The 15578-nt window shown below is 40.4% G+C and overlaps 1 protein-coding gene across 1 annotated transcript in view; it reads right to left on the bottom strand.

The window, feature by feature from the left end:
- Nucleotides 1–25: 25 nt before the first annotated feature.
- AFG3L2 (AFG3 like matrix AAA peptidase subunit 2) overlaps nucleotides 26–15578 on the bottom strand; it is a 44044-nt gene continuing 28491 nt past the window's right edge. Inside the window, exons 11-17 of the mRNA XM_004385811.2 lie at nucleotides 14597–14704; nucleotides 14377–14502; nucleotides 12354–12464; nucleotides 9165–9280; nucleotides 5932–6132; nucleotides 5451–5645; nucleotides 26–1779 (exon numbers count right to left, since the gene is read on the bottom strand). Of these exons, the coding sequence (XP_004385868.1) occupies nucleotides 1537–1779; nucleotides 5451–5645; nucleotides 5932–6132; nucleotides 9165–9280; nucleotides 12354–12464; nucleotides 14377–14502; nucleotides 14597–14704 (1100 nt within the window). The 3' untranslated portion in view covers nucleotides 26–1536. The remainder of the gene's footprint in view (nucleotides 1780–5450; nucleotides 5646–5931; nucleotides 6133–9164; nucleotides 9281–12353; nucleotides 12465–14376; nucleotides 14503–14596; nucleotides 14705–15578) is intronic.

Consider the following 15578-nt stretch of genomic DNA (forward strand, 5'->3'; position numbering starts at 1 on the left):
CAGTGCTATGCCCTTGACACACAGGCAGGCCCCAGTAAGCGTGGTCCTATGGCCGAGTACCACCTTCCACCTCTGTCTCCAGGGCCCCAGCAAGGACACTATAGGTTTTTACATCTTAAGTCTGAAAAACCCTGTTCCACAACATACTTAGACCAACAATACAGAAGGCAAGTCGGAATAACATTCAAAGAGGCTGTTAAGGGAAGTATTAAAAATGCAAAAACGTTCGGTAGCTCCAAGTCCAAATGATGGTGTTTGAAGACTGAGTAAGCCTTCCTGAGGCCATCTTCTTGTAAGAATTCTGATCGAGGTCTGCTACAACACTGCAGACCTCCCCTTTTCTGCAACTACACAAATTACACTTGTTGTTGCTGTTACCATCAAGTCAGCTCTGCCTCATGGCGACCTTACATGTGCCCAGTCCTGCACTGTCTTCATGACCACGGACTACACTGCTCCCTTCTAGGAGAGGAGAGTGGGAGTTGATGGTTCCGACCACTTTACTGAGAAGTCACAGGAAGCCACTGCTGCAGGGCCTCAACAGCTCAGCCTCATTGTTCCTTCCTGGACACCAGGAGACGGTCTGAACAGGCTGCCCCCACCCACCATGATTACACATGAACCCCAGACCTAGACAGTGCAGGGAAAGTCTGCTCGTGATTGGCCAGTGAGTGTTTGTTAAGCTGACGCCATCACCCTAGATCCTTAAGCCCACTGACTCGCACTACATTTGTATACATTATATCCAGAGTCCAGTATGTCAGTCCAGGATGCACAGGTCTAGACGTATTAACCCTCTTGTGGAAGGTGATGAGGAAAGGATTCCCTCCTCAAAATAAGAACATTTAATTCCTTGCAGATATTTTCTCAAAGTATCCTAAGCATAAACAATGACCTTTGTGTGTTCAGGGAAAAAAAAATACACAGTTTACATTTTATCCTGATGTAAGGAAGCCATATTTACACAATACAATCCTGTTTTTAAATATGTTACAGCTCTTTGTAGAAAACCACTCCATTAAAACAGCACAAGTGATCAGGATTTGATCTTTAAAATATTAAATCAAAATATTCTTATCAGGATCTAATTTCACAGCCCCTGGGCCCCCTGCATCTGCAGAGGGAAACTGAAGGTAAAAGGAATGAAGAGCGGATGATGGAAAGAGAAAAGTAGCTCTCAAGTAGTGTCAAGATTTTACACGTTCATTCCCTGGCCCCCCCACACCTGCTCAGCCGCAGGCCTTCCTGTGGGGCCCAGAAAAACCAGCGCTCCAGGGCACTGGCCTCGAGTTTGGCCACCGTACAGAGAGCCCAACGAGGCTGAGGGACAGCCTGCGTTTCCCTCGGTGCCTTCAGGAAATCCCACTGCCATCCCCACCGCAACTCTGAGGCAGAGGATTAAGCATTACTCTTCCCGCCATTTCACACGGGTAAGCTGATTTTTAAGTTGGTTAAAAATCAACTTAGCAGTGTTCTCATTCTTCTGAGAAAGCCAAAGCTGAAATAATGTGCCAAGTGAAACCCTAACACGGACAATTAGAATGGCATCTCTCCTTTGATCTGGCTGGCCACCTTCTCGTCCGTGGGCTCCTCCTTCTTGCCCTCACGCTCTTTGTTCCAGTCCTTCAGGCCCTCTGGGAGTGAGGTGTCCTCGTCCAAGCTGCCAGTTCCTTCCACAAATTCCTCATACGTAGATTTTTCCACAAAAGGTCTGGGGCCCAAAAGTTCAACCATATCATTCTTATCTAATACTTCTTTTTCTAGCAATAGAAGAGCAACCTGAAATATGAACAATTTCCATTAAATATAGTTACTCAGCAAATGTCTAGTCAGAGGTGATAATATTTTTATTTACAGCCCACCCCATTCCAAATAAGGATTTAAGACCACTCAAAAAGATGTCTCATACATAAGGTCATGCCATTTTAAAGTAAGATGTGCAAAATATCAGAAACAAAAATGTACACCAGCAAAGGAGTGGTACATCCACACAGTGAACGATTGATTATACACCTATAATAAAAAATGTGGAAGCTCTCTTTGTTCTATATATCTCTCAAAGATACATACTTAAAAAAGCAAGATCTACAATGTGTATACTGTGCTATATTTTATTTTAAAAGGAGGAAAGAATGTATCTTTTTGGGTGTTTATCTATACATAAAGGAACTCTGGAAGGATATATCAAACCAAACCCACTAATGTCCAGTCATTTCTAACTCACAGCATCCCTACAGGACAGAGTAGAACTGCCCCATACGGTTTCTAAGAAGCAGCTGGTGGACTCGAGCTGCCGACCTTTTGGTTAGCAGCAGAACTCTTAGGAAGGATACATAAGAAAGTAATAAAAGTGGTTTGGGAGGCAGGCTAGGGGAAAGGATGGAAATGGAGTGAACAGAAAATTAAAAAAAAAAAAATTAGTTGACAAAGAATACAGATAAACAAGGGAAGAGATACAAAATGAAACCAGGAAGGTTAATACCAAAATACGTTATCCTGAAGTTCTATTATTTGTTATGGAAGAACTCCAACTTAGGCACAATGTATTTTAGCAGGCCACAGGAAAGGGGACAAATTATGTACGTGGAGGCAAGTGATGGTGTCAAGAGAGCAGGGAATAGTGTTCACGTTCGGTCACCTGACTACTGTAAAGAAAACTAAGCAGTTTAAATTATGAACTGATCTCATAAATGGTTTTAGTTCCAGAGATAGTGCCCTACTTAGAAATTTAACACATCTGTAGTCTACACTAAGAGCTATGTTATACAGGCAATCCTCGGGTTCTGAACGCTGGACTATGGACAACTCGCACTTGCCCTTTAATGTTGTGTACATTTGCTCTCACTTTAAAATGACCTACTCCAACAAATTCTACATCACAATCACCTTCACTTGCTGCACGTGCAGCTTTTAAATCACTGCAAAGGCTCCGAGCCTTTTCTTGCACTAAAGTAAGGCTAAATAAGAACCGTATACACCTGTTTCGCTTACCTATAAATTCGACTTAAAGACACATTAGGAACGGATCTCATCTGTAACCTGGGGACTACCTATAATTAAACTTTTTTTTTTCTTTTCAATCTTTAAAAACTCTTTGAGTATTTCCAGTACGTACAAAAGTAAAAAGAAAGGATAACCAATCCCCATGTAACCATTATCAACAATTATCAACTTAGAGCCATTTTTGTTTTATCTACTCCCTGGATTACTTTGAAGAAAATCCCAGATTCATACGATTTTATTCATATATGTTTTCGTATATCTCTAAGAGATAAGGACTGTTTAAAAAATATAATCAGAATACTAAAATGCTCTGGTTTTTTAAATATACTGTTTGCAGGTACAAGATCTGGAGAAACTAAAAGTTTTTAATTCCTTCTTAGACATCTTTAATTCTCAATTTGCCTAACTATATATGTGTGTATACACACACCCACAAATATACTTATACAGTTGTAGATAAACACTTAAAAAAAAAAAGGAGAGGTAACATTATTTCTAATATATGTAATTTTCTTTGATGGACCAGAAAGTTCTTCAGAATTCTTTAATGTTTCAAGATCCACAGTATGTTAAACCAATTTATCTTTCAACAGGTATTTCTTTGTCAAATATTGTCATCACGTGCACTCTAAGTACGGAAGGAGTAAGATAACTGGGTTATACTCCCTGGACACATCTGAGCCTCTATTACATGCAAGGGGAATCCCTACTTTGAAAAATTTTACACACTCTGTTCTCATAAAGCTAATAATCTAGAGTGAGCTCCTCTGCTTTGTTGTCTCTTACAGCTTCTTTCCTTGTTTCCAACAACTGGCTACATGGGATCACAAACAAATCCTTACCTGGGCCTGGACCTCCTGTCCATATTCCATTTGCAAATGCCCACGCTCACACTCTCCTGGATGTCAAACAGCCCTGCACTACCTCTCCTGCCCTCCACCAGCCCGTGTCTGCCATTGTCAAAGTCCTGGAGTCATCCTGAGGTCTTTCTTCTCTTTTATTCTATTTAATCAATAAATCTTGTTTTTTTTTTTAGAGCTTCCTCTGCCTTTCCACTGCCGCCATGGGTATCATCTCAGGAATATCTGACCTGGTCTCTGTTCTTCCAGCGTCTCCCACTCTAACAGAATGGCACACTGCTGCCACACACATCTGTTTACACGATAAACTTAATCATTTCTGCTCACAATTCCTTAAGGACTCCCAATGACACTAAAAGGGGACCGAATAATTTTTAAGGTCACTTCTATTTCTAAAACTGTTTCTATGTTTTATGCTTAGCTTTCCAGACCCTTCATAATCCAGTCCTATCACCCTTCACTGTCTGCTCCAGGCAGGCACCCCTGTTCTGCCCTGCCCTCTAATGAACCCCATAACTGTAAGCATGGTCTGTAAATTTTGTGTGGCCGTTGCAATGAATTATCAAACCCAGCAGAGAAGTAGAGAGTGCCGTGGGATGACTGGTGTCAGAGCTGGTAAAGACGGCGGAGAGAGGAGGCATGTCTGACCTCCACCTCATAGGAAATCAGCCTTGGGCTGTTGATCTTGATTCTCCTTCCTCCTCGTGAAGTTAGAGGAGGTCAGACACCACCCCCACACCATTTTTACACCACTCTGGCTCCTGCTGCATGCCTCAGTGTTTCAATGCACCAGCTCTCTTGCCAGTTAGACAATGAGTTTTGAGAAAAGATGCCAGGGCAGGCTCACAGCAGGCTTCTCTGAAGACTTGCTGATTGAATAATATAACTCAGAATATGCTTCTATTTGTGTCAATCCCTTATAAGAGGCTTTTACAACTGTATTTTTCTCATTAGAGTGTGGAATGTTCAAAGAACAAAAAATTCCAATTTTGTCTGCGTAGATTCTGAAAAGTTCATTTACTGGAGGCAAGAAATCCAGTGAGTTCAGAGAGCACCCCTCCATTCCTGTTGTGCTATCCAATGAGGTACAACAAAAACCACTCAGTGTGTTTATTCATGTTAGAGCATACTCAAGCCAAATTTCATTTTCGTGTGCCGGCTTCCCAGTTATCTAATTTGTGGCTAATTCTTTTTTTGCCCTTTCATCTTTCACTACCATTTATTCTGGAGGTAAAAATGATGGTAAACTCCAATCAATCAGCTGTCCTCCTTATTCAAAGCTCTGGTAAAACATTCGGCGGGAAGAATGCTTCTTTCACTGTTGTTTGTGTTGCAGTTATTAAGAGGCCTCACTGACCCCTCACCCACGTTCCCCTTAGACACTCAGCCGCGAGGGCTGGGGCTGTGTCTGCTTGTGCTCACCGCTGTACTTCACTGAGACAAGAGCCGGCGCTGAAACGCCATGATCAATGAGATCAAGAGCTGGTCAGAGGGGACACTCTGATAAACCAACCAAAATATCCAGTCATCCCTTTACTCTTTTCCTGCAAAACCTGGTAGAGAATCAGTCATACAACCGGCACCTACCTTCTCCACGTCAGCTTTCTTTTCTGTGAGGAGAGCCACTGTTCTTTTATAAGCGTCGTTAATAAGTATTCGTACTTCATCATCTATCAGTCTTGCAGTGGCTTCACTGTAAGGTTTCTCCAACACCATGTCCCCCTGACGGGGGAGGTCAAAGGAAATTTGTCCCACTTTTTCATTCATGCCAAACTGAACAATCTGAAAAAGAATATATGGTTAGTGGTGGCCACCCGTTTTTCTTGACTGGTCAGTATATTTTTATAAAATGGCAGTAAGCCTTTACAATGACATCAAATTCACACACGGCACTGTACTACTACTCTTTAACCTGGAAATACCTACATGTATTTCTTTTATAAAATAATCTGCCCAAAAAGCCTAAACCAGTCAAACACAATGCTATTGTTTCAGGGCCACTTCAAGACTGTCAATGTATCATGCAAACATGAGAAAACGAGGAAGAAACCCTGTCTCATGCACTTACTTGGGCATATGCACTCTGAGTCACTTTTCTCAAGTCATCCTGAGCACCAGTTGTAATTCTTCCAAAGAAGATTTCTTCTGACACTCGGCCACCTAAAGTCATACACATCCTATCCAAGAGCTGCTCTTTGGTGTAGAGGTATTGTTCCTTCGGTAAATACTGAGCATAACCTAATCCTTTGCCACGTGGGATGATGGATACCTGGTCATAGAAAACATACAAAATGAAGATTTCACTACCAAACGTAGACTTGATTAACACGTTTTTGTTGTCCATAGAAAAACTCACGGTAGATTCAGCTTGCCACAGTGGCTGGGCAAGCCACTGGCCTTGGCTAGACGAGATCTAGCAGTAGTGACTGTTTGGGAGGATTATTTTCTCTTAAGACAACATTACCTTAGAGTTCTATAAAGTATTTCTTGTCTTTTTATACAACTCAATTGGAATTACTCAGAGTTGGCAACAGGACCACTGGTGAGCAATGCCTGACCCATGTGGGAGCCCCCTGTGACAGGTGACACGCTGTGCAGACAGTTTAAACTCCACCTCAGACACAGCCACGCCTTCCTTTAGGGGAGGAAGGGAAAAAGCAGACCATGATGCTACAGCTGCTTTTCTCTGCCTTCATTTTTTTTTTCTATTCCTTTTAGTAGTTGTGTAAATTCTTTTAATTAAAAAAAAAAAAACTTTGAAGAATGATTTACATATAATAAAATGTACCCATTTTAAATATACAGTTTGATGAGTTTTAACGAATGTAACCCCCTACCACAATAAAGATACAAAACATCTCTATCATCCCCTAAAAGTCCCCTCATGCCCCTTTGTTGTCCATCTTTCCCTTAACTTCCAGTCATGGGCAACTGCTGGCTGACCCCTACAGATGAGTTTGTAATTTGTAGGACTGCATGTGGATACGATCATACAGCAGATGCTTTTTGTGTCTGGTTTCTTTCACTGTGTTTGAGATTCATTCATACTGTTGTGTGTATTAATAGTTCGTTCATTTTTATTGCATTATATGCATTAAAATATAGCATACCCTTATAGGAACAAATTCCAAAACTTCTTTATCCATTTCATTACTGATGGACATCAGGATTGCTTCCAGTCTTTTTGCTTTTATGAATAAAGCAATAAAAGTCTTTGTGTGGAAGTTTTCATTTCTCTAGGAGTGAGATTGCTTCGTGGTATGGAAATGCTTGTTTATAAGAAACTGCCAAACTGTTTTCCAATATAGTTGTACCATTTTACATTCCCATCAGCAATGTATGAATTCCAATGTATTCCACATGCTAACACCTGGTACTGTCTTTTAAATTTTAACCATTCCAGCGGATGTTCGGTGGTACCTCATTAGTTTCAATCTTCATTTCCCTGATGATTAATGATACTGAGTATTTTCATGTGTACATATCTTCTTTTATGAAGTATCTGTTCACATCTTGTTTTACTAGGTTGCTTGTTCTCTTATTACTGAGTTTTAAGAGTACGTTACGTATTCTAGATACAAGTCCTTTGCTGTATATCCATATTGCAAGTATTTCTCAGTGTGCAGCTTCCCTTTTCATTTCCTTGACAATGTGTTTCAAAGAGCAAAAAGCTTTTAATTTTGATGAGATTTCATCTATCAGCTTTTTCTTTTATGGTTCATGGTTTTTGTGTCCTAAGAAATTTTTGCCTACTCAAGGTCACAAAGATTTTTTTCCCTATGTTTTCTTCTAGAAGTTGTATAGTTTTAACTTTTATGATATATTTCAAATTAATTTTTTGTGTATGGTGTGAGGGAAAGGTCAATGTTAACTTTCTTTTAAATAGACTTCTTAGAGCAGTTTTAGGTTTACAGAAAAATTGTGCAGAAAGTACAGAGTTCTCATATACTCCCTCTCTTCATTTTTTAACATATGAATATTCATTTGTTCCAGAACTATTTGTTGCTAAGACAATCCTTTCCCTTGAATTACCTGTTAAATTACTCTGTTCAAAATCAATTAAACAAGTATGTGTATGGGTCTATTCTGGACTCTGTTTTGTTCCAATGATCTTTATTGTTCACTTGAAACCAACAGTGTAATCCCTTCAACTTAAATGTTTTGGCTATTCCAGTTCCTCTGTATTTCCACATAAATTTTAGATTCAGCTCGTTGATTTCTAACAAAAAAATAAATAAAAAAAGCCTGCTGTAATTAAGATAAAAACTGTACTAAAACAAAAATCTACTGGTGAGGGCTGACACCTTAATATTCCATGAACAAGACTGGTATATCTCTATTTTTATTTAGGTCTTCTTTAATTCATTGCACAGTTCCTACAAATATTCTGTTAAAGCTTTCCCTAAGTATTTTATGTTTTAGGATGCTATTGTAAATGAAACTGAATTTTTTAAATTTCACTTTCTAATTGTTCATTGCTAATATACAGAAATACAACTTACCTTTCTATATTGACCTTGAATCCTGCAACCTTGCTACTAAATTCACTTACTAGTTTTTGTGGCTTTTTTGTAGATTCCTTAGGATGTTTTACGTGCAACTTTAACATTGTCTTCTCTGTGGTTCCCTTGCTTTAGGGGATCTCCCTTCAATTTTCAGCTGTTCTCTGGCATCTCAAATCAGTAAGACTTCTGCTTTCTGTTGTCCATGCTGCACCAGTTTGAGGAATGTGCTCAGTTAAAAAAGCAGAAAACTTAAAAATTTCACTAGGTGCATCTCTCTCCTTAGGGTAATTTCCCTTTGGTCTCTGCTGTGCACGTTAGTTTAGCAGTCACCAAGGGATTTGGTAGTTTCACTCAAATTTGGGTCTCTCCTGTACTCTTCTTGCTTCCAGGATTTTCCCACTAAATTTCCAGTATTCTTCAAATCCTGAACTCTCTCCTCTGCCATCTCAAGATAATAAAGCCAGCGTTTTCCACCACTGTAGCTGAGGATGTCAGGAAAAACCTTCACACAAGAAAGCCACTGCCTTTTCTGCTTTTCAAGAGTCAGTGGTCTTCTAGCTTTGGTCTGCTTTTGAACACTTTTTGGTCCCCTAAAGAGCAGTTTTCTTTCCAGATTTTGTAACTTATCTGTGGGAGGGTTCGCATGACCACTTCATTCTGCCATTACCAGAAGTTTTTGCCAAATTCCTTTAAATTTAAACATCTTATATATTTATCCTTTGTGGAATGCAATTTTCTTCTCAAACAATTGTTCGCATGCTCAGCTGGCTCTCATGTGTAACACACATTGCTTTACCTTCAAAAGTGGGTCTGCGTGCTCCAGGTACCAGCCGGCGACTGCATGGCCTGCTTCATGGTATGCCACGGTCTTTTTCTCCTCTGGCTGCAGAACCTGGGTTTTTTTTTCTAAACCTAACAAAATAACAAAACACCAAGACCACTGTTTCAGTGACATAAAAAGACGGTAATACCAACACAATATAAGATACAAATACAATAATGCATTTAGAGACTTAGCTACCTATGACAATTCAAAAATTCCCAATCAAGGTCAGAATAAAAGCAAAGGTCAGCTTCAAAACACACCCAACTACAGGCAGAAACACATTCATCATCCCTGCCCCAGGCCCACTTCTCTCCTAGCTCTCCCGTTCTTCTGACCATACATGCTGTTTTGGGAAATAAACAGAAATGCAAAATAAAATCCAGCACTTAGCACAACTTGAAAAATATAAAACTTATAGTAAACAAAGAATCCTGAAAAGGTCCCTACTGCTCAGTCAGAATATACAGAATTATCAAGTACTAGGCAAAAAAGATGCTTGCCACAAGAGACTAACTGTTCTATGTTCCTGACAGAAGGCAACTGGTGGTAGAGAAAGCAGCGAGCTAGTTAAAGATCTGGAAATACCCCAGGAGCTTAAGGGGCCAGCCAGGGCAGCAGCCAGGTAGACCTCAGAAGATAACACCATTTTTTTTGTTCCTCTTTTTATTTTTTTATTGTGCTTTAAGCGAAAGTTTACAATTCAAGTTAGTCTCTCATACAAAAATTTATACACACATTGCTATGTGACCCTAATTGCTCTCCCTATACTGTGACAGCACACTCCTCTTTTCCAGCCCTGCTCTTCCGTGCCCATTCACCCAGCTCCTGACCCTCTCTCTGCCTTCTCATCTCGCCTCTGGACAGGAGCTGCCCATTTAGTCTCACGTATCTACTTGAGCTAAGAAGCACACTCCTCACGAGTATCCCTTCATGTCCCACAGTCCAGTCCAATCTCTGGGAAGACAAACCTCTTAGAGATGCAGTGTCCAGAACTGTGAGAGGCCGTGCCTCTACCCACAGCACTGAAGATCTCACATCTAAGCAAGAGTCTTTTCTGGCCTGAATAAAGATATATTCTGAACCTAGTTTTATACCTGTAACTGACTTTTACCTAGTTTGCCCAAGTACAAATCATCACACTCATGACAAAAGTAGTTTTGTTGTGTTTAAGGTAACTCATGTGAGAGAATTTTGCAATTTAAAACATACTGAGTCTGGAAGATTAAAAGGAAAAAAGCTATGTTTCCAATGACACAAACCCACATCAAGTATATGCCACGGGCTACAAAGGTAGAAAGTTATAGGGAATGAGCTAACAAATCCTGTTTTCCACAGATAAGCCTTTCTTATCTGAAAAAACAAAGATTTTCCCCTATAATTTACTACAGGAATTTTTCATTTTCTCAGACTGCTATCTTACTATAAAACAATTGCTTGTGGATTCCGGTCTACAGTGGCTGAACCGTGAATAGGTCAACTTCCATCTACCTCAGACCACAGGCTGCCTGGCATTCTTTGTTCTCTTTCATATTCTCACTTTCATACTAAATACTGAGAGGTTCCCTTGACATAAAAAGGTGCAAATACGCAATGTTCACCTGTCTCTGAAGTGAACTATTTTAATTCCAGCAACAACTCTATCATCTTAGATTTTTTTCAATTTCAAATTTCTAGAATAAATGGCCTATGAGTTCATTCATTCAATAACCATTTGCTTATATGGCACCTAATCCACGCTGAGCACACGGGTATGCTGGCCGCTCCCCTCACTGGGGTCTCATTAACCTGGTTCTGTACTCTACACTCAGTCTCACTACCAAATCCAAAGGTCATTCTCCTCAACAGCCCTGCATCCCCTGACCCTGCATCCCCTGACCTCTCCATCAGGAACCTGCCTTTGTCTCCGGAATCCCCCAACCTTCTTGGTGCCTCCACATTATTCACTGATGCACCTTCAGTGCAGAACTGTGCCTGGCACGCAGAAGCCCTGGTGACTCTGCCAACTCACTTTCCTCTCCTCTATTACCAAATGTGACCCCGAACCATGACTGGGCTCCGAGCGTTCTCACAGACGGAAGCCGTGGGGACCACATAGACGTCCCACATGGAGTGCCACACAGCAGCTCCAGAGGACACTGCCTATCTCAAACTCGCCCTCATTTTCTGCCAAACCAGCTGCCTCGGGAACATCCTGCTCTTCCTTCGGCCTTTACGTCTGTCCTTCCTTGCCTGTTTTCAGAAGTACTACCCACTCTAGGCCCTGTTATCTCACACAATGACGCCAAGATCTCTGCCCCCAGATGCTTCCCCCTCCTCAAAGCCAGATTCTCTCTTCCCTAAAGTATCACTGATTATCTTAATCAGTGGCTCAGAAAAAAAACCTTGGTAGCTCAACACTGGCTACAGGACGAAATGTATACAGCCCTTGAGCTCAGCATTCAAGGCTTTCCAAAACCTAGCGTTAACAGCTTTCTCCAGTTATGCTGACTTGCCCACAAGAGGCTGAGTCTGAGGAGTTTACGTTCCCTCCTCTAACACGGGGATGCATGGCTACCTTCATCCTCTTCTGCTCAGGCGGCTTCATGTCATATCCCATTTTCCTACTAACGCTGTTTAAATCCCACCTGTTCTGTAAGGCTCTGCCTGGCCACTGCAGTCCAGAGCTTTCCCCTCCTCTGAATTCCCAAAGACTTGAACTGCCATTCTCTTCTCATGGGTATTAAATTATAAGCTCTTTAGAGAGCAAGGAAAGCATGCAGCGCGCATCCCCCACTGCTGGCAGAGAGTAAGCTCTTGTTGGGAAAACTGTCATGTGCATCACCAGTATCCACAGAGCACATTTAACTCATGTTATGAAGTCTTGGAAACAGGAAGATTGTGAGCTGCTTCTTTGAAAACTAGGTTGGTATAATCCTGGACACCTGCTGCCTGGGAGAGGGAGCAAAGCTGAGTGTCAGCCGCCGTCCCGAGCCCCACATGCGCCGGTCAGAGCTGTCCCCGGACTCCTCATCTCCACTGAACTCAGGGAGAGGCGCTCGCTCGCTCGAGGCCCCAGGCAGGCACAGCGAGCCGCAGCACTGGTCGGTTACACATCTCTTTGCTTCTACATCTTGCCAAAACACAGAAATCCCCTCCTCAAATTCATTTCATCAGCCTTACCACCAATCACTCGTTCAATTGCTTGTTCGAAGTGTTTCTGATCTATGGAGTCTGAAAGGTGCCTCGCAGCAATCAAAGCAGCTTCATTGCAGACATTAGCAACATCAGCTCCTGCAAGTGGAACAACATAACAGCTTACAGACCAAAATATACTCAAACCGATGACTCACATTATGGATGACCAAACCAACAGTCATTTCTCAATCAGACACAGGTTAGATAAGGATTTTATGTAAATATAATTTAGTTTGATTCATTATAACCTTAAACTATTCTAGCATGCAGAAATAGCCTGGTACAATCCTGGCCCTTGGAACTGAAATGAAACTATGAGTAAGAAGCAGGGAATTACAGGAAACTACTGTATTTTTACACAAATAATGCTCACGTTATACGGTTTCCCCCAACCACGTTATTTTCGTAAGCGTTATATGCGTGGGTGCATTATTTGTGGGGAAAAAAAGAACACAGGTATTTACTTTAATAATCAATAGGCTCATATAAAAACAAATTAAGGGTACTTAAAAAGGCCCATTAATTAACATCATCTCTGTTGGGAAAATGGCTTGTGTGGATATCAGACAATACACTGATATATACTGAAAAGCATAAAATAAAATAATCTCATACATTTGGCTAAACAACTAAATTTAAACGTGAAGCTTGCCAAGTGGCTTCTAGAGCCACAGGTCTCTGCAAATTAATTTCCAGATTAAGAATATGGTACAAATAAGCTACGGTACAATGTATGGGTTCAACGAACAAATATTAAAATATTATAAATTTCAAGGTTCAAAGATAAGTAGAAAGTCAGGACCCCTGCGAAATTTCAGATGACCATCTTTTTCTGACCATATACTTGTATATAAGCTTCTTAAACTTTTCAAATGTTCCTTTTTATTTCATTTTGATTTTAGAAGGAAGGAGATAAGAGAATGAGAAAGAAAGAATCACAGTTTACATTAAAAAATACTTGGAATAGCATACAGGAAGATGCTCAATATTACTAGTCAGTAGAGAAATGCAAATCAAACCAAATGAGATACCACTTCACACCCACTACAAAGACAACAACGAGTATTGGTGAGGATGGGAAGAAACTGGAACCCTCCTGCATTGCTGGTAGAATGTAAAACGGTGCAGCCGCTTTTGGAAAACAGTAGGCAGTTCCTCTAAATGTTAAACACAGAGTTATCATATGACCCAGCAATTCCACTCCCAGGTATCTTAACTAAGAGAAATGAAAACACATGTCCACGTAAAACCCTGTACGTGTATGTTGAGAGCATCATTACTCTTAATAGCCAAAAAGCAGAAACAATCTAAATGACCATCAACTGATGAATGGATAAACAAAATGTGGAATATCCAACGGAACAGTACATAGCAACGAAATGGAATGAAGTTCTGACACATGCTACAACAGGAGCGAACTCTGAAAATGTTATGCTGTGTGAAATAAGCCAGGCACAAAGGACCACATGTTGTATGATTCCATTTCTATGAAAGGTCCAGAATAGGCAACTCCAGAGAGACAAGACATAGATTAGTGGTTGCCAAGGGAATGCAGGGAGGAGGAATGACTGCTGATGAGCACAGGGTTTCTTCTGGGGTGACAATAATGCTCAAAAATTATACTATAGTGATTGTTGCACATCTCTTGTAAATATGCTGAAAAACCATTGATTTGTACATTTTAATTCCTGAAATATTTATGAATAATGATACACTGTCAAGAATTTGTTATAAAACAATCCAGAGGCAGAGGGAAGTGGGTGGGGGTACAGATGAAATAAGATGGGACATGAATTAATAATAGTTCCTAAAGGTAGATGATGGGTAAAGATGAGTTCATTACACTATTTTCTCAACTTTGTAGATGTTTGAAATTTCTCATAATAAAAAGTTAAAAACATATACTCAGGAAGTCCCAAGGTGAGAAGTAACAAAGGAAACTAGTACCTTATAACTGCCAATGATTGTAACATACTTACAAGCAGTACAGCAGCCTATTTCCACTCACCTGAAAACCCTGGAGTTAAGGATGCAAGTTTTCTCGCCAGTTTCTCCTTTTCCAGGGCACTGTCCAGCTTTAGCGGTCTGAGGTGAACTTTGAAAATAGAGGCTCTTCCTTTTATATCTGGTGGTCCTTTAGAATTATTTTTAAGGAAAAAAAATCACAGTGAAACAGTTATATCTTATCCCTATGAGAACCAGACTGACTCCAATGAACATCATCTCACCAATAAAGATCTGCCTGTCAAAGCGCCCCGGCCTCAACAGGGCAGGATCCAGGATGTCCGGCCTGTTGGTGCCAGCCAAAATGACTACATTTGTCGTCGTGTTAAATCCTGAAAACACAGTAACAAAGATGCAACCATTAGTAAATGATACAAGGCAGAAATCACACTGTGCTCATGGAGAATTTATGAGTGAGAGTCACGGCTTAGGGAGCACCAAGCTCTGCGAAGGGTGATGGAAAAATGTGCAAACGTATAGTGGTCATGGTTGTACTACATAACTGATGTTACTCAACTGGACATGTAAAAACTGTTGAAACAATAAATGTTGTGGTATATACAGTACATCAAAATTAAAGAAAGAATTTATGATCACTACAAATTCATTAAGGAGCCGTGGTGGCGCAATGCTTAGGTGCTCGGCTGCTAACCAAAAGGCTGGCAGTTTGAACCCATCAGAGGCTCCGGAGAAGAAACGACCTGGCAATCTGCTCCCATAAGCATTACAGGATAGGAAACCCTATGGGGAAGTTCTGCTCTGTCCTATAGGGTGGCTGTGAGTCAGAATCAACTTGACAGCACACAAAACAACAATACATTACTATATTAAAAATGTTTTCCTATTTATTATCTAGTGATGTTTCTCTCCAGTCATCCTTATTGATAATACTCACATATCAGATTTAAAAATTTAAGAATCAATTTTCTAAAAGTAAATAACCAAAGATTTTAATCTATTCAACTAGAAACTTAGAAGATGTTGACAATTAAAAAAAAGTTTTAAAAATCAATAATATTCAATAAAGCCTAAAACTATAAAGTTCGTAGAAGAAAAAACAAGACCAACACTTCAGGCCTTAATACATGGCATTAACAGGATACAAACCATAACCATCAATGCACAAACCCCAACAGATAAGCTAGATAACTGGGATCTTCTAAAAATCAAACACCTATGCTCTTCAAAAGACTTCACCAAAAGAGT

Source organism: Trichechus manatus, unplaced genomic scaffold (genome assembly GCF_000243295.1).
Source record: "Trichechus manatus latirostris isolate Lorelei unplaced genomic scaffold, TriManLat1.0 scaffold00146, whole genome shotgun sequence".
Taxonomy (NCBI): domain Eukaryota; kingdom Metazoa; phylum Chordata; class Mammalia; order Sirenia; family Trichechidae; genus Trichechus; species Trichechus manatus.